Genomic DNA, 18,778 nt, shown 5'->3' with positions numbered 1-18,778 from the left:
CTTATTTTTACTCGATTTGCTTCAAACTTCATCAGAATAATGACAAAACACGGCCGATGTAAATCTGTTGTGGGGATATTGATATCTAACATAGTGTTGCCATGGCAACACATCAAACTTGAATATTCTTTTCTGGGGATTTTGAGGCAGATAACATGATCAGAATTACATAAAACTCAGAACACATATCAGTATTAATGATAGCTAGACAATGGCAAAAGCTCATGAAAGGGCGTGGAGGAGGCCACTCTATAGCGCCACCTTTTGTCAAAAGTGGGGGGCTTAGTTTTAGCTACAGACACCAAACTCGGTACATAAATTGTTCTTATCAAGACGGACAACTTTCTCATTAACAGTCATCAGCTACGACCAACAGGAAGTCGGTTATATTGATTTGAATATGGATTTTTGGAAAAATATAGCTGTGAATTAATGCATACTGCTCAGAGGAGAATTACAGTATACACACCAAACTTTGTCTACATGATGCCAAAACATTGAGGAACTTAAATTGCGAATGGATTTTGGATAGCTTGAACGGTTTTTGCCGTAGTGATTTATTGAAATAACAGTAAAAAAGTAAACATAAATTGTCTTATATTTCTTAAAGTGCAGCTACCAAACACTTCAAAATTTTTATATATAGAGGACAAGTCATTCTGAGCAAATATGCATAGTTTCACGACTTTACAATGCTCTATGGATAATAGAAAATTAAAAAACTGTCAGTCATCTGATCTCACTCTCAGGCCACTCTCTCTGTGTGAGAAAAAGGAGGGGGCTGAGTCACTCTGATGGCTCTGCCATTGCCCTGTGAAGAATGTGTGTGTGTTGAGAGTAGTGTGTGACAGAGAGAGAGAGAGAGAGAGAGAGAGAGAGAGAGAGAGAGATGATATCAAGCTATCCAGAGAGAGAGAGACTTAAACATCTCTTTAATCATCAGAAAAAAAAAATCAGTATTTTAAATTGATATTGTTTATGTTGTTGCTAATGGTGTTTTTTTTTTTTTTTTTTTTTTTTTAAAAATCATAGACTGCATAGTCTTCACTGTTTAAAACTAAATATAGATTAATCGTTTTTGATGTTACAAAGGTTATTTAGGTGGGGGGTTTTTTTCCAAAAAAATCAGAAAAAAATCAAATGTAAATAACAGCATAGTCTTCACTGTTTAAAACTAAATATAGATTAATCATTTTTGATGTTACAAAGGTTATTTAGTCAGAAGCAGTGAGCACTTGTATTTTTCTTTGACAGCATTAGATTTATTATTAGTTTGCTTTCACTTTAAGAACCAATCACGGGTTTAATATACACATGCCTTTTCTTTCTGAACTGTTAACATTAAGAAATATGCCTAACTGACTGTGTTTTACTAGGATATTCCCCAAAACGCGCATTTAGATGTAATTATGTATTTATTGATCCATGCACAAAAAAAGCGGAAGATAGCTCAGTTTAGTATTCGCGCGTGCGGCTGTCTGTGTTCGTGCACGCGCTTCAGATGTGTGTGGTGAAAACTTCTCACACAGCGCTCGACTGTTCCGCGAACAATCCCGAGCGTTTTATATGCTCACCTTGTGCCTTATACCGAGTCCTAATCGGTGAGTTTGAACGAGAATGCACCCGTTGACGGACATTATGTGAAAATGTAGACAGTGTCAAATAAGCTGCCTATTTATATAACAGATATCGATATTGTACGTGTGCTATCGATGCATCGATCGATCCATATCGATGAATCAATACACCCCTAATATATCAAATGTAAATAACTGCATAGTCTTCGCTGTTTAAAACTAAATATAGATTAAACCTATTAAACAATACAAACCTAATATAGGCTATATATATATATATATATATACCGATGCATCGATCCATATCGATGAATCAATACACCCCTAATATAGGCTATATATATATATATATATATATATATATATATATATATATATATATATATATATATATATATATATATATATATATATATATATTTATATATATAATAATAATAATAGGTTATAATAATTAATCATAATAATTTTCAAACTCATTTAAATACTGACCTATGACATCCTGTGACATGACATGTATCTGAATTTACACAAACTCGTGATGTAACAGTAAAACAGTTCAGCTCACAGATGAAGACTAAGCTGTAATGCCGGCAAAAATATTTCACAAATGCTTATAGATCAATAAACAATCATTAAACATGCTATGCACGGCGTGCATCATTATTAGGCACCTGATATTCTGATGATATTTTCCAAGCACATTTTTCCAATTCCACATCCCATCAGTCTTAATAACTACTATACATTTGGTATTTGATCATTTATGATTGATATATAATTGTCCATTATGGCTGGAAGTGAAAAACTGCTTGTATTCAGGAGTGCTGAATTATTAGGCATGTTTTCTTTTACTGATAAAATTAGCCAAAAAAAAACATACTGTTCTGCAGACGTTATAACATATCTCATGAAAGTAATTATTTTTTTTGTAGAGAGGTTTTTGAATTTTCCTTATTGTAAGATGGATATATATTGTAGATTTATTTTTTTTTTTTTCAGTGAAAGTAATGTGTAAACAGCATCATGTAATATTTTTTATGATGGTTAGTTGCATATTTGTCTATTTTAGTTTCCATAAAGTTACTCTTAAAAAGCTAATTTTTATTCCATCTTCTATTCTGAAAAGTCTTAATTCTTAATTCTTATGCAGTTAACTTGTGTCTTTTCTCCACCTGTCAATTTCTGTATTGCAATAGTTTTTAATAATTCTCATGGGGATTTAATAATTTTTGACTTTTCAGTCTGAGTTACAACTCTTTTTTGGCTCATTTCATCTGTAAAAAAAAGAATTGCCTAATAATTCTGCACACCTGAATATAAGGAGTTTTTTCTCTTCCAGCCTTCAGGGACAATTATATATCACTCATAAATGATTGAATACAAAATTAATGGTAGTTATTAAGATTGATGTCGTTGGGAATTGGTAAAATATGCTTGGGAAAAAAAAAATCAGAATATCAACATGCCTAATAATTGTGCACACAGTGTAAATCAATAAAGGTTTTAGTAACACTTTATAATAAGGTGTAATTGGTAAACATTAGTAAATGAACATTAACAATATATTTTCACAGAATTTATTAATGTTTGTTGATTTTAGTTGACAGTACCACCCCACACAACAAGCATTAACTAATGTTAACAGATAATTTTTTTTTTTTTGAGTTTTCACTATTAACTGACATTGACATGCTATATAATTATTGTTCATGTTAATTAATATAGTTAATGTTAATAAATGAAACCTAAACCAAAAAGATTTTAATAACAAAGCGAAAACTGAATGTTTTTTACACACATGAACTGGAATATAAACATCCATAATTGTTTTTTTTTTTTTTTTTTTTTTTTGATAAATTTAATGGACAAAATGCAAGATTGTGGAAATGTCTTTATCCGTGTGATTTTTGTCTTTAATCACATGCTGCATTGTGAAGCACCGTGATTCAGATAAAAATCATTCTGACTCAAATGTGTGTTGGTCAAGTTGTGAAATCAGCAACGTTGCAGTACTTTAACAATGTTTTTCTTATAACAATTAAAATGTTTTACATTTTCATAACAAATGGCTAAATCAAACCATATAGTAATTTGTATATTTTCATTTTAAAGATAAAAGTAGATTCCTTTTGCTGATTAAAGACAGCGACTGATTTTGGTAAAGTTTTATTAACAGATGTGAAGGCATTACATAACATTTACAACACACCTGTATAAATATAAAATACATGGTCATGTTTAAAAAATAAAATAAAAATAAACTGGTGAAAGCTACACAAGTGTCTACTTTGTATGTGTTTAGGGATAGGCCTACTGATCAACACAAGCAAGCACATGTTATAGGATTTCTTTGGTAAGTAATATCTCTTATGGATCTAAAACCTGTTATAATTTCCTGTATGAACAACAAATGGCAAAGAGAGATTTATACACCACCAACAAACTCAATAAAATCAGTCTAAATGTTTGGAGAAGAAATATACTTCCAAATCAATGGGACCAGATTGTTTATACCCATTGCAGAACAGGCCATTCAAGAATGACCCACATATTTTTAATATTAGTAGAATATTCACCAACATGTTCTTTTTTCCCGAACCCTTTATCCATGAAACATGTTTTATTAGGTCATGCTTGGTTTGATTACCTTTGATTATCTTGAGTCCAAAAGTTTGGATTTCAGGAACAAAATGTAGTAAAACTTTAAATCTGGTTAAATAATACAATATTTGTATCAAATAGTATACTTGTTTTTTTTATATTTTGCAATTGATTTGTTTAACTTGATCATCATCCACCATCCCCTGCATCAGATTAAAAAAACTAAAAAGTTAACTCTGAGAACGTTTACCCATGTCTACATGTGTGTGTGCAATAGTGGCTCATATACGACATGAGAACATTAAAGTCTCCCCCATTAGAAGTGCTTCTGCAAGCTAGGAAATAAAATAACAGGAAAAAGTGCAAGTAGCAAACTCTACTGATTTCTAACAGATGCATTAATTACAAACAGCTTCTCCACATGAACTGCAATCTGGTTGTAGGCTGTCATGCACTTCCATGTGACACCTTTTTTTGGGAGAAAAAAAAAATAATGTTAAAGAGTTGTAACTTCATAAGAGTCTTTATATTGTTCCTTATTTCTCATCTTGCAGTCTTACAATACAGTGAGCAAGTTTTATTGTGCACCCATATATATGCTACACACTTCAACAGACATACTTTTATTAGCAAAACAGAGGAATATAATAAAGTGTTTAACAGCTGCTGGCCCATTTACTTGTATCGTATTCTAACGATAGGCTTCCTCTGGCAAATCAGTGTCTGTAATCCTTGAATAAACATAACACAGGAATGAATTTATAACATTTTGTGCTTAAACGAACAATTATATTCTAAGCTTGCTTAACTTTGTTCAAAGCTGAAACGTAATTACCTTGTTGAAAAGTTTTTGTGATCCGGTAAAAACGCACTAATATTTTCAGAGTCGCTTTAACGCGAAACAGGAAACTCACGAATATTCATATTTACTCCGCCCAGTGACACCAAATATCTCAGACACCGAATGTGACGAGTGGGGCGGGGCCGAGAGCCGTGGGAACGGAGCGAGGCCGGTGGAGTGATTGGGAAATGAGCGACACCTGCTCCACTCACCGGTCTCGAGTCCCACGGAGGAGATCGGGAGGATACAAAAGAGGAGCGACGACAGTGAAGGACGAGAGAGGACCAGGCCTGGGTTTTATTTTGTGGTTTGGTTTTTATTTGTGCGCGGCAGTCGCCCGTGAGGGGCTGTCGCGCTGTTTTGTATTTATTTTGGTTATTAAAGTTTAATTTGAAGGTTCGCCGGTTCCCGCCTCCTTCTTCCCGTCATTATGGAGTTTTTATTATTACACCGAATATTTCAGAACACCGGCCCTCCCCTTTAAGGGAACTAAGCGGTTTCTTAGGGCCCCGCCGCCACTAGTGGTCCTAGTCATTACCTTGCAAAGTGCACTGCTGTCACTAGCCAAGTTTCCATCCAGTTTTTGTGCTGTTTTGTTATCGACAAAGAGAATATGCATAAAACAAAAATTAAAAAAACTTGTGAAATTTGCTGTCGTCATCCCTTAAACTAATTGTCACATAAGTTCCCTTTCAAGGGAACTTCGAACTGCGTCCTCTAGGGGTCGCTATGGGGAACACCTCGTCGTGACCCGTGTCTGAAGCATACAAATGAAAAAACACCAACGAGTTGGCCGGCGACAGCCTCTGACTTCACTACCGGTGCGACTATAAAACAGGCACCGGGAAAACACGTCATTCTCTTCTTCGTCTTCACTGACTGTTTTGTTTGAAGCGTGCATCTGAAAGAACCGGTAAGAGCGCTCTTTCTCTGTCTATCATGGCGACTACTAGCAAGCGTTTAGACAATGTATGCATCCGTGTCGGCGTTATTTGTCACCCGATGACACACACGATATTTACGTGATTTGTTTGGGTAAAGAGCACGCACGCGATGTCTTTGAGGAGGCAATCTGCGTGCATTGCGAGCGTTTTTTCAAGGAAAAAGCTCCGCTCTCGTTCGTCTCTCTTTCCGAAAAAAAAAAAAAAAAAAGCAGCCATCTGCTTCCCGCGGTTCAGGACCCGCCGCTGCTGAAGCACGGAGGAGAATGAGCTCGTGAGAATTTCAGGTGGATCTGTCTGAATGGTTTAAAGAGGGACTTTCCCTTTCGCGCTCAAAATGGCGGCGGACAAGAAAGAGCCTCGGGAGGATGATGTTATATCTTTAACACTTTCTGATACTGAGGTTAGTGCTCTGCTGGGTTTTTACCCAGGAAAAGCAGGAGATATTTGAGGATGGTGAAGAAGCTGAGGCTGAGCCTTCTCAATTCTCCTGCCCTGCGTATGTAGAGCTGTTGGAGTTTTATGGATCGCGCCTCGATGAGCGTTATCTTTCCGACCATAGCCCTCCAGCTCAGGTGAGCCTTCCATTTCTGCCTGATCTCCATACAGAGATCGAAAGGAAATGAAAGAGGCCGTTTTCTTCTCGCATCCATCGGTTTCAGCATAAGAGTTTTGCCGACATCGAGGCGATGCACGAAAACGGCTATGAGAGGATGCCCCCTGCAGAAAGAGCTTTCATTCTGCAGGGGAGACATCCTCTCTTAATCTCCCTCCTTGCCATCTAAGCCCCCCTTAAGCAATGCATCTTGCTTAAATGGCAAGGCATACGCAGCAGCAGGTCAGGCTGTGGCTTTATTACAAAATAAATGCTTCAAGCATATCAGACTGATCTGCTAAGAGACCTGGATAGAGGCGAAGGCCTTTTTCCTGATCAGGTAGCCGAGCTGCGCCGCACCACAGGCCTCTCTCTCCGGGCTACCAAGCAGGCCGCCTCTGCCAAGCGCAGGACTATGGCGGCCATGGTGGTGGCGGAGAGACATCTGTGGATGACCTGGCAGACATCGGGAAGAAAGAAAAGGCTTTCTTCTCGATGCTCAGGTTTCGCCTTCTAACTTTTCGATATTTCCGTTGAGACGGTGATCGAGAAGTTCGGGGAGACGAAGGCGCACTCCGCTGCTTTCAGATCCTTCGTTCCACAAAGGTCCAAGGTCTGAGCCCGAACAACATAGGGGTCCCTGGCCTGTCTCGATCTGAGGATCAAAGACGGGCACAGAAGGCTAGTGTCACGACTCATGCTCCTCCCCCACCTGCGGGCAGGGGTAAGAGGAATTGTGGGTCACAAGGGGGTAAGCAGAACCTAAGGGATGTGATCCAGACGAGGCAGTATTCTCGTCTGAGTCAGAGTGATACTGAGGTATCTACTCGTTCCCTTTTAGGGATTTTTAACTTCTGCTTTTATCCTCCCCTTCCTAATTCCCCTGTAACCACCAGCTCTCCACCTGATCGAGGTTAGGTGGAAAACCTCTAACGCATAACAGTCTCCTATGCTGGACCTATAATGTTTTTGGCTGGTTCTATGTTCATAGCAACCACCTTACTGATGGTCCGGACTAAAAGGAGGCGCCCCTTGAGCGGGGCTCCAGCGCAGGAGGGTGGGAGTATAAAAATAACCCTTTTCTGATATATACTTATGTGTAAATTGCTGGTGGTTATGTGTCTACTAATAAACTCTGTGAGTTTCCTTTGCAGTGCTCAGTTACAGTGTTTACTAAACACTCGTCAGCACCAGCCATCCGGCTTCATGTTCCGGTATTAGGCGGCTGAGATCACAGGTTTCTGCGGGAGCCTCCTTGATCATCAGGCCTGGCACAGCACTGCAGGAAATTTCATGGATGTCCGGCCAGGTCACCCTGAGGGGTCTCCTGGCCGCTTAGGTGCTGTCGCATCCAACGGGAAGTGAAGGTGGCAGTTACAGAAGTCTTGTATATGCTGCCTCAGGTGATGCTCCCCTCGCTAGAGGTTTATAAAATTCGAGCTTACCTCTCCCGTGCGGTTCAGCGCCTCTGCGATGCTTAGGAACCTTTAGGTACACACGCTAAGCTCTGTGTACTTTCTGAAAACCACATGGTGGTCAGTGTGCACGTGAACACTCTGCGCACTTTCTAAAAATCCACGTATTGGTAAGTGTGCACGCAAGACTCTGCGCACTTTCTGAAATCCTGTATGGTAAGGGTTGCGCGCTCCGCCTCGTTCCCTTTCTTGAGATGATTAGACCTTGGTTCCTTGGGCTCCATTCAGCCAGTGTATTTGTTTATACACTTCAAGCATCGCTACCCCCAACATTATCCAATAATCGTGCGGTTCTCGTGGTAGTTTAGCAGCGCTCCCCTTTTCCAAGAAGGGTCCCCTATGAGCGTGCTACTCTGGATTCAGGAGTTCTCCTCTCGTATGAGACTGAGTTCACTGTTTTTCCCCAGAGTGCTCCAGCATTATTTCCACAGATAAAATCCATGATATGGTAAGTGTGCACGTTTTGAGATGCACCATTCCATCTATGAGCTGCTCTATCAGAGTGCCACGAGAGCCCTTCCTTAGAACAGTATTTGAAAATCCATGATATGGTAAGTGTGCACGTGAAGTCTTTGCACACTTTCTGAAATCCACACTGTGGTAAGTTCGCACGCTAGTACTCTGCGTTCTTTCTAAAATCCTATATGGTGAGGGCATCGCACGGTTGCTTCGTGCCCTTTCTTGAGCTGGTAAAAGCCCCGTTCATCTTGGGCGCCACTCCACCCATGTATCCTCGGATACCTATCTAAACAGGGTGTTGCTACTGGAGATCTCTTTGAGACAGCTCCTTCAGCAAGCTTTTGCGGAAGCAAGCTGTAGCCCCTGTGTGACAGGCAAGACTTAGTATAAAATGCTAGGTTCCTAGCCGTATCCCTTTAAAGGAATCTTTCCTGATTCCAAGCCTTTAGCTCTACCACCGGGCCGAGGCCCTAACAATTAAGTTAGGTATGTAGCTTAGGCCTTTGGCCGTAAGGGGTATTGTCACAGACAGCCGTCTAAACGTCCCGGGGGCAACTCCCATTGAAATGGTAGAGTTGGTACTTAGTGTTCGCCATGATTCTGGCCTGCACTCCCCTCAGCATGGCGGCGTGGGGTATACTGTTCCCCATAGCGACCCCTAGAGGACGCAGTTCGAAGTTCCCTTGAAAGGGAACGTCTCAGGTTACGAATGTAACCATGGTTCCCTGAGTAGGGAACGAGACACTGCGTCCTCTAGCTCCCTGCCATGCTTCGGACGCAAGCTTCAGACGAAGAAGTGAATGACGTGTTTTCCCGGTGCCTGTTTTATAGTCGCACCGGTAGTGACGTCAGAGGCTGTCGCCGGCCAACTCGTTGGTGTTTTTTTTCATTTGTATGCTTCAGACACGGGTCACGACAAGGTGTTCCCCATAGCGACCCCTAGAGGACGCAGTGTCTCTCGTTCCCTACTCAGGGAACAATGGTTACATTCGTAACCTGAGACGTTTTGGTGTATCGCAAAAAAAAAAAAAAAAAAAAAAAAAATTGCCCTTCAGCTGTTTTCATACATAATTTCACCCATTTTGCGCAAATTATATATGCTAGTAGCCTGTGTTTTATCAATTTGAAACAAAACTTAATTATATAGCCTGTTAAATGATTTTTATTAACAAGTGTCATGAGATTTTTTTTTTTTTTTTTTTTTTTTTTGTACTTTGTTATAGACTGTTTACTTGATCATCAAGCAATAATCATAAACAGGATCAGTGTTATTATTATCATTTTTCTGATTAACTTTTATTAGGAAATATGAATGTTCATTCTGGTTATTTTATTTCTCCTATATCCTAACCGACAACAAACGATCGTTACGCTATTATTAACCGTTAACCAATAAGATTATGTTAAATTACAATTAAATGAAATTTGAATTGATACGTGGCTGTGACCCATTAAAAATACCTAAATTTGATTCCAAGGATTATTTGTATGCACGCAAAAAGCAGCATAAACAACAGAACGTGAGGGATTCACATCGTCATGTCACGCACCTGCAGCGCTTCTGAGAATGGAGAAAAACATACGCTATATATAAAAGAAATAAATAGGCCTTTATGCCAAATATATTTTTCAAAATAATTAATGAATTAACAAAACGAAAAGAAAAAAATAAATAAAGAAAAAAAACTTTGAAACAATTAGCAGCCTATATGCAGAATTTCGTTTCATTTTTCTGATGCGCTCTTGAGAAAGCACATCCTGTTTGTTTCCTTTATTTTACAAAAGCACAATGTTTGTTTTTATTGTGAATGTACACAAATAAAATACATATTTAGAATAGTTTTGAATAATGTCTTACTCTTGTCAGATGGGGAAAATGTAAAGTGGATTGAGGGATAGTATGGCTCCCTTGTAATGGGTGTGTTTTAATTTGATTGCAGTGAGATCTGGTGTGTAGTGTCAGTGTGTAAAGATATTGAGCACGTGTGATGTGTGTGTTTATAATGCGCACGTGTGTTAATGTTTTGTTGGAAGCCTACTGTGGGTGTGTAATGGACTACTACAGGTGATCCCCATTGACTAAATAGCTGCCACACCTCTTGATCATTATAATCATAAACTTATAGCTCTATAAAAGGAACGGAAACTTACGATGTAAAGGGAGTCCGGACGCTGATCTACCTTTCCCACGAGGGTGCTCATCGGCTGGCAAACAGTACGATCGATCGATCGATCGAAGATACGAGTAAACAACGCACGCAAGTATTCCTATAAAGGGACGTTCTTCTTTTTTTCCTCTCGTAATCCATTGCTTGATGCCGATGGTCTAGCGCTCGCTGTAGCTGCTTTTGCTGAGGACTTTTTGCTGATTCCTTATAGGACAGAAAGCTGCCAAGCCACACTGGAGTCAGGCCGCCTGCTAGACAGCCCAAAGGAGTGGAAGGCGTCATTCCCATCCTGGACAGGAAAGTAGTTTTTCTGCACTCGTCCAGGAATAAGAGTTTGAGCTCTTGCGGTTCTGTCTTTTATTGATTTGCCATATTATTCCTTGTTTGGGTCGGAGGAGATACGTTGCCGGTGGTGAAGACGTTTCCGGGATTCCCCGCTCTAACGTTGTCTGCATTCGGCCACGCCTCCAGGGAACCCCTGTATTTCGCGATCGATTTTTATTGTGGGAATTGTGTATTATAAGGAATAAATTGGGTTTTAAGGCTTCTAAAATCTGTTTGGCTCTAGTTCCTGGGATTTTGTTAGTGTAGAGGGGTACCTTCTGACACTCTTACATGATCTCAAATGAAGGAGTAGGCTATTGTAAGTTGTTTCCACTTTATAATGAAAATCAAGCGATCGTGCCTCCCGCGTGCAGTTACACGTTACTAACTCAACAACGCATCCTGTTCGTTGTCATAAAAAAAAATACAGTCAGCCAAACATATTGAAAAAACATGCTACTTTATGTCCCCTCATTTCAGAACAAATCCTTTAATTTTAACAGTAGAACAATTCTCAAAACAAAACAAGAATAAAAATATGAGAAGCAACTAAAAAGTAAAAACAAATTAATTTAAAATGCTGTACTTATCGTTCCAATATCCACGTAAAAAAAAAAAAAAAAATACAATCCTTCATGTATTTGCTTATTCAGGGTTAAGAGGAAACATAAGTAAGGACTTGTTTCTGCATTGAAATGATCCGTAAAAAAATAACTGTTAAATAAAAATAAAATAAAAATCTGTTAATATATCATGTGATAAATAAACTGGTACCTGTCTCACTTTAAAGCAGTCTGTACAATATGGATTACTGGAAAATGACATTCAAAGCTGTATGCAAATATCTATAATATCCATAAACATTAAAATAATTCTTGCTGTAATCTTTATAGTGTGTGTATATATATATATATATATATAGAGAGAGAGAGAGAGGGTATTTCATTGTAGAACTGTAGACATCTCTATTTCCTTTTGGTGGAGAGAGTTCTTCCTTCCTAAATAAATAAAATCAATAAAAACAATTTACTGTCCTTGTTTCAGGGTCATGATTCAGATTGTTAGAGATCAATGTTAATCATCAGGTTCTGTGACGTTCAGAACTCACCAGCTCTTCTCACACAGATGATCTGAAGAAGAATCACAGTAGGAGCAGCAAACACTGCAATCTCTACAATAATCACAATCACTACAAGAACCATGTGTGGACAGAACAGAGAGAAAGAAGACAATCAATCTGTGAAACAATAATTACTGACAAACATTTATAAATTCACTGATAGTTTCTGTGCATGCAAAGTCATTCCATACCTCTGATTAATGTGTGAGCTGAAGTCATCTCAGTGTTTGTGGTAAAGATCCATTTATCTAAAACCATACACAGCATAAAGATTCATTTTATCCCCATTTTCCTAAACTACATTATTTAATCATAAAAAGACAGTGCAGGAGAAGTGAAAGACTGATGATGTGTGTCTGTGATCATGATGAATGTTCAGAAATACCTTGCTGTGTATCTGAAGTAGTCTCAGGGGTGTGTGTAGTCTGTTTCTCTGTATAAGGTGGAGGATTTTAGTTCTGATTCATCATATTTTATAAAATACATCTTAGCTCTGTTTGGCTTCATTGTTCATGGACTGATGATGTGTGTCTGTGATCATGAACCTTGTTTTGTAGAAGCTGCTGCTGTAGTTTGACTTGATTTCTTCTCAGAGTTTGAGCTGCTGACTGGAATCAGTGTTGAATCGACTGAAGCTGCAGAAGATGAATGTTCAGAACATAATTAATTAATATTTTTTTTTCCCCAAATATCCTAACAGCTGCAAGTAAGACTCAGGCAGCTGTAGCTCACACAGACAGTTAAGGACGAGGAGGAGAAACACAGTCAGACATAAATGTAGAAATGTAAGGTTAGATGGTGTTTATTTGTCACACATTCAATAAATAAATAATAATAATAAAAAAAAAAAAAAAACTAATATTTTGCAGTTTTTCAAAGGCACGTTTTGCTATCTATTTAAAGTAACTAAAGTGTAGACAAGACATAGTGTATCTGTGAAGGCATCACTGATGATCTCGCCTCCTGAATTCTGTTCAGTGATAATGGAAGTAAGTAAGACTTTGCAGAGGAACCCCTTCTGATCAGAAACAGCCTGGTTACAATATAAACACATGAAGTTATTTATACCTCATCTATATGAGAGTGAAACACAGTGAGCTGCAGCCAAAAAAAACCCACATTTTCCCCAAAAAAAAACACATATACACTCCTCAAAAACATAAAAACCTCCACACCCCCCCCCTTAACCAACCCCCCTTTTGAACATAGACATGAAAGTGCACTATTCAAACCTAAATTATTATAATTCATGAATGCTTTGGAATACAGACCTGAGGTTCGTCTCTTTTTAAAGAAGACAAGCAGCATAAAAAATAAAATGAAATAAATGAAAGTATAAAAATATATAGAAGTTTAAATTTAATGTACTGGTTTTATTTTAATTTATATAAAATAAATATTTTACAAAATAGGTTTTAATCCAAAATTGATATAAAATCAAATACATGTTTCTAAATAAGTTTGAGGTTGATATAAAAAATTAGTTCCTATACAATTTTGTTCAGGTGTTATATCATATATAGCCACCGGGTGCCACACAAACTCCATTGAATTTGATGCATTTTTCTGTCACAAATGCATACATTTCTCTCTCAGTATTACTTCTATCACAAAATATAGAATCTTGAGAATCAGACCTTTTCAACGATATGTATTTTGTCAAGATTATAAAAAGTTTTAATTCAAAAAGACTGTAATACAATTTTGTAATAATACAACACCCCCACTAAGGGGAGGAGCCTGCTAAAATATTTTAAAGTACCGTTTCCATAGTAATGTAATGTCCGATTTGAAAATAGTTTTCACAAGATGAATTTTGAGGCAATAAGCTTTCAAATGTTTTATAATTTATGATGATTACGAAAACGTGATAGGGAAAAAGTAAACAAAAAATAATTTGGGACAAAGGTCAGAACTCATGAAGTATATGTTTTGAGGTGCACTCTTGTCATAATTTAATCTATTACTGTTTCTACATAATTTTTAACAACAAACAGTGGTAAAATATATTTTTAGGAGTCTTAGACCTTTCCAAAGATACAGTACAGACCAAAAGTTTGGAAACATTACAATTTTTAATGTTTTTGAAAGAAGTCTCTTCCGCTCATCAAGCCTGCATTTATTTGATCAAAAATACAGAAAAAACAGTAATATTGAGAAATATTATTACAACTTAAAATAATAGTTTTCTATTTGAATATACTTTAAAAAAAATAATTTATTCCTGTGATGCAAAGCTGAATTTTCAGCATCATTACTCCAGCCTTCAGTGTCACACGTAACATCCAGTCTATCACATGATCATTTAGAAATCATTCTAATATTCTGATTTATTATGAGTGTTGGAAACAGTTCTGCTGTCTAATATATTTGATGAATAAAAGGTTAAAAAGAACTGCATTTATTAAAAAAAAAAAAAAAAAAATTCTAATAATATATATTCTAATAGTATATTGTCTTTACGATCACTTTTTATCAATTTAACACATCCTTGCTGAATGAAAGTATTGAATTTATTTAAAAAAAAAGAAAGAAAAAAAAATTACTGACCCCAAATTACTGACCAGTAGTGTATATTGTTATTACAAAATATTTACATTTTAAAAACATAGCTTCTTTTTTTTTTTTTTATTTTTTTTTTTTTTTTTTTTTTTTTTATTCATCAAAGTATCCTAAAAAAGTATCACATGTTCTGAAAAAATATTAAGCAGCAGAACTGTTTCCAACTTTGATAATGAATCATCATATTAGAATGATATGATAATGATCCTAAAAAATCAGCTTTGCATCACAGAAATAAATGATAATTTAAAGTATAATAAATTTAAAAACACTTATTTTAAATTGTAATAATATATCACAATATTACATTTTTTTTCTTGTATTTTTGATCAAATAAATGAAGGATTGATGAGCAGAAGAAACTTCTTTCAAAAACATTAAAAATAGTAATGTTTCCAAACTTTTGGTCTGTACTGTATATAGTTTGTCATGATTAAATTAGGATTTAATCATAATATATTGAAGTGAACTTGTGAGAGTTGAGGGTTAAAGAAATGTAGTTTGTTATCTGAACACATGTCAGTGTATCTGACGGAGGTCTTCAGGTAACAGTAAACATTGATCTTAACAGCTGATTATGTACCTGGTTGTGTAGGAGCTGCAGGTGATTTAGAGATGGTGACTGGAGACGGTGTCTTTGTTTCGGTTGGAGCTGTAAAAGATGAATGTTCAGATACGTCATAGACTACGATCAGATTTAAATTACTGATGATTAATTGTTAATATAAATCATTTACTCTGATACTTGACAGTATATGTGGCTGAGGTCTTCAGTTGATCTCTGTGTTTAACCTGACATCTCCACTCTCTGTTGTGATCTTCATTCAGGAGTGTTGTAGTCAGAGAGCTGAGACACTGTTCTGAGGAGAATGATATCTGAAATCTGGAGTCTGTCTGCAGATTCACACCAGCCTGATTCACCCAGATCAGCTCAAGTCTCTCAAAACCAACCAAAGTATCACAAGTGAATAGATAATAATGATAATATAACTGACAGGAGAGAGTCACAGAGCTGCCTGATCTGATCTCAGACTGTGAGGATGATGAAGAGACTGAAACAGAAAATCAGACAGAGATTACATGACAATATTACTGTTTAATTCAACATATAATCATAATATTCACAGAAACACTGACCATGAAGAACATGCAGATAAACATATGCATCAGTTCCTTGTTGTTGTTCATTCACATATTGTCTGCAGAAGTAAACTCCACGATCTTCTTTTGTGACTTTCTTGATGTTCAGAGAGCAGTCAGAGTCCAGACTCAGTCTCTCATGTCTCTCTGTGTCAGTCTTCTTTATTCCTCCAGCAATCAGTTCAACTGTCTCTGAATGTGTGTTATAGTTATAGATCCATGTAGTTGATGTGCAGCCAGAAAGAGCATTATTACAGGACAGACGGACATTTTCACCAGAACTGCAGAACACTTGACTCACATCCACTCCACTGATACCTACATATTAAAACATTTATATTTACTCTTACTATAATATATTTAATCTTTTGTCCTGTTTTAAGCAGAAAATGAACAATGCAGAGTAAACTGGTGTTGAATATCTTACAGCAGTTTAGTTCACTTTATAAAAACCTTAAAGGGGTCATCAGATGTGACATGCACTTTTACAAGTTGTTTTAACATGATTGTGAGTTGGCAGTGTGTGTACATGATACATGGGCCACGAGCAGTTAAAAATAAATAAATATATATATATATTCCCTGTGTTGGGAAGGTGCCGTGTATGAGGCAAAAATGATGCAGTTGATCATTGATGCAGGGGGACAGTTCACCTCTGGGTCTCTCCCAAATGGAACAGGTCGCACCTCGACTTTTCTTCCAAATAACGCAGAATTGTGTGAAATGGCTCATAAATGATTATGTGGTCACCAAGATGAAGTGGTTTAGTCTTGACTTCTGGTCGTGAGGGACAGTGTTGGGGGGGATGAGAAATCTGTTGATTGTCGAGAGCCAAATAAACACAGAGATGGACAGGAAAAGGTCAAAGCCATCAGGTGCCCAATTTAGTCAAGAAAAATAGTTGAAACGAGCAAAAGATAAAGGTATGCAGCTATGTTCTCTCTGTATGATTATTACGGTATCCGTGTCATGAATGAAGGGCTAATGTTAATTGGTGGTATAACTCTTAAGTTTCTCAGCCTTTTTGCTATGATGCTTGCTGTGCTTATACAACAATAATTCGGTTTTAACTCAAACACGAGATCTAATTTCACCATAATATTGTGCTTTGCAACAAAACTATCAACTATCAGTTGTGTTAAGGTAAGGCCCTGTAATTAACCAACATAATTTTCAAATCTGTGTAATTATAATTTAAATCAGACTACTTTTCAAATTGTATTTCATAAACCAACATCTCAGACGTTATGTCTGTTATGTTTGCATCAATATGCTATAATAACACACGTTATTTCTGTTTCGTTTTAGAGCGTACACCAGAAGAACCGGAGACGGGACTGCACTGTTTTTCACTGCTTTAAGGGGCGGTCACACTAGACTTTGAACGTGCAAAATTTTTTCGGATGCCGCTGCGAATATGGGCGGGAGCAGGTAACGGTCTCCCCTCAGTTATCACAACATGGATTAATGTGCTTGTACTGTGCCTTTTGCGACGGCGTCGAAAGCGTTTTATTATGTTTTACTCTCTGTCTGTCTCTCTCTATATATAAATACATACACACTAAGCAATAAGAAATTATGAAATGTGTCCTCATTCAAATGTACCATCTGTTCCTGTTTCCATTGACACTCCGAACCTTTTTTTTTTTTTAATAATCTTTTAAAGATGTATTATATAAAATAGGATGCTGCGCTATGGCTAAACAACAACATACAACACGGGAGCGCACTCTAGTGGCCATCAGGTATTATAACAAACTCAAATACATTACATCTCCTCCCTTCTTAAATCAGTCTACCCCATATTTTTTTTCTTTTTCTTTTAACATTGTAACATCAATTCAGCTTAGGGAATAACAGTTAAATAACAACCCTTAGATAGACACCCTCAAACCATATCAACTTATTCACAAGTCAACCAAATCCTCATTTCAAAAGGATTCAAACACTTCTACACATTGTACTGTGTATATACTGTAACATTCAATTCTTTACAGATCAAGTCTGTTTGGTTGTTTATGGTTTCTGACAGGAAATCTTCTCACATTTGGGGAAGAAGCAATGGCTGGTTCCACAAGTTTGGTCACATGCTGGTCTAGAGCATTTGATTCTGTGTTATTAGATGTTAAAGACAGTTCTTGTCCCTTATCATCTAGTGTTTGTGACATCTTATTTTCTGCTGGTAGTGATTCTGTGGTTTTTGTGATTTCTGGATGACAGTCTAACATTTGATCTGCATGTCTTTTCCAGCTTTGTGCATTGTCTACGTGAACCGTGTACGACACTGGTCCCGACTGCGAAGAAACAGTACCAGCTTACCATTTCTCCTCCCCCCGTCGATAATCTCTGACCAGCACTAAATCACCTACATGAAAGTCTCTTTCTTTTGCATGGGAGGAACGGTAAGAACATTGAACTTTTTGTGCATGCTTCACAGTTAGTTTCACACTTGGTTTCAGTAGATCCAACCGTGTCCTCAATCTGCGATGCAAGAATAACATAGCAGGTGTTTCTTTTGTTGTGCTATGTGGTGTATTCCTATACTGTAGCAAGAAAGAGTCTAATCTCTGTTGTAGTGGTATTGGTTCTTTGGATGCTTTCAGTGAGTGTTTAAAAGTTTTTAAGAAGCGCTCGGCCAGACCGTTGGTGGCTGGATGGAATGGTGCTGAGTGCAAATGTTTTACACCATTTGTTTTCAGAAAATATCCAAACTCCTCTGAAGTAAATTGTGGCCCATTGCCGCTAACTAGGGTCTGAATAGACCATGCAGAACTTGAATTGTCTTGAATGATGTTGTAGAATCCATCACATAAACTTCTGGCCATTTTGAGTGTGCGTCCACAACTACTAGAAACATTAGTCCCTCAAATGGACCCACAAAATCGATGTGAATCCGCTGCCAAGGGGCTTCTGGCCATGACCAGGGGTGTAAGGGTGAGAGACATGGAGTTTTTTGATTCTGTTGACAGGAG

The 18,778-nt window shown here is 37.3% G+C and overlaps 1 protein-coding gene across 4 annotated transcripts in view; it reads right to left on the bottom strand.

The window, feature by feature from the left end:
- The window catches only part of LOC109112163 (junctional adhesion molecule A-like), a 262,729-nt gene that overhangs the window by 210,288 nt on the left and 33,663 nt on the right, over positions 1 to 18,778 (bottom strand). The window contains exons 2-9 of one of the 4 annotated variants that reach the window (XM_042728792.1): positions 15,804 to 16,124; positions 15,404 to 15,718; positions 15,250 to 15,318; positions 12,650 to 12,739; positions 12,490 to 12,537; positions 12,296 to 12,352; positions 12,093 to 12,173; positions 11,905 to 11,982 (exon numbers count right to left, since the gene is read on the bottom strand). In XM_042728792.1, the coding sequence (XP_042584726.1) occupies positions 11,927 to 11,982; positions 12,093 to 12,173; positions 12,296 to 12,352; positions 12,490 to 12,537; positions 12,650 to 12,739; positions 15,250 to 15,318; positions 15,404 to 15,718; positions 15,804 to 16,124 (1,037 nt within the window). In that variant the 3' untranslated portion in view covers positions 11,905 to 11,926. Of the gene's footprint in view, positions 1 to 11,904; positions 11,983 to 12,092; positions 12,174 to 12,295; positions 12,353 to 12,489; positions 12,538 to 12,649; positions 12,740 to 15,249; positions 15,319 to 15,403; positions 15,719 to 15,803; positions 16,125 to 18,778 lie in introns of those variants that run through there. The other 3 variants (XM_042728794.1, XM_042728787.1, XM_042728788.1) reach the window with 3 other exon arrangements.

This window comes from Cyprinus carpio, chromosome B7, assembly GCF_018340385.1.
Source record: "Cyprinus carpio isolate SPL01 chromosome B7, ASM1834038v1, whole genome shotgun sequence".
In the NCBI taxonomy this organism is placed as follows: domain Eukaryota; kingdom Metazoa; phylum Chordata; class Actinopteri; order Cypriniformes; family Cyprinidae; genus Cyprinus; species Cyprinus carpio.
Note: the sequence above shows the minus strand (reverse complement) of the source record. Positions and strands in the feature narration are given on the sequence as shown.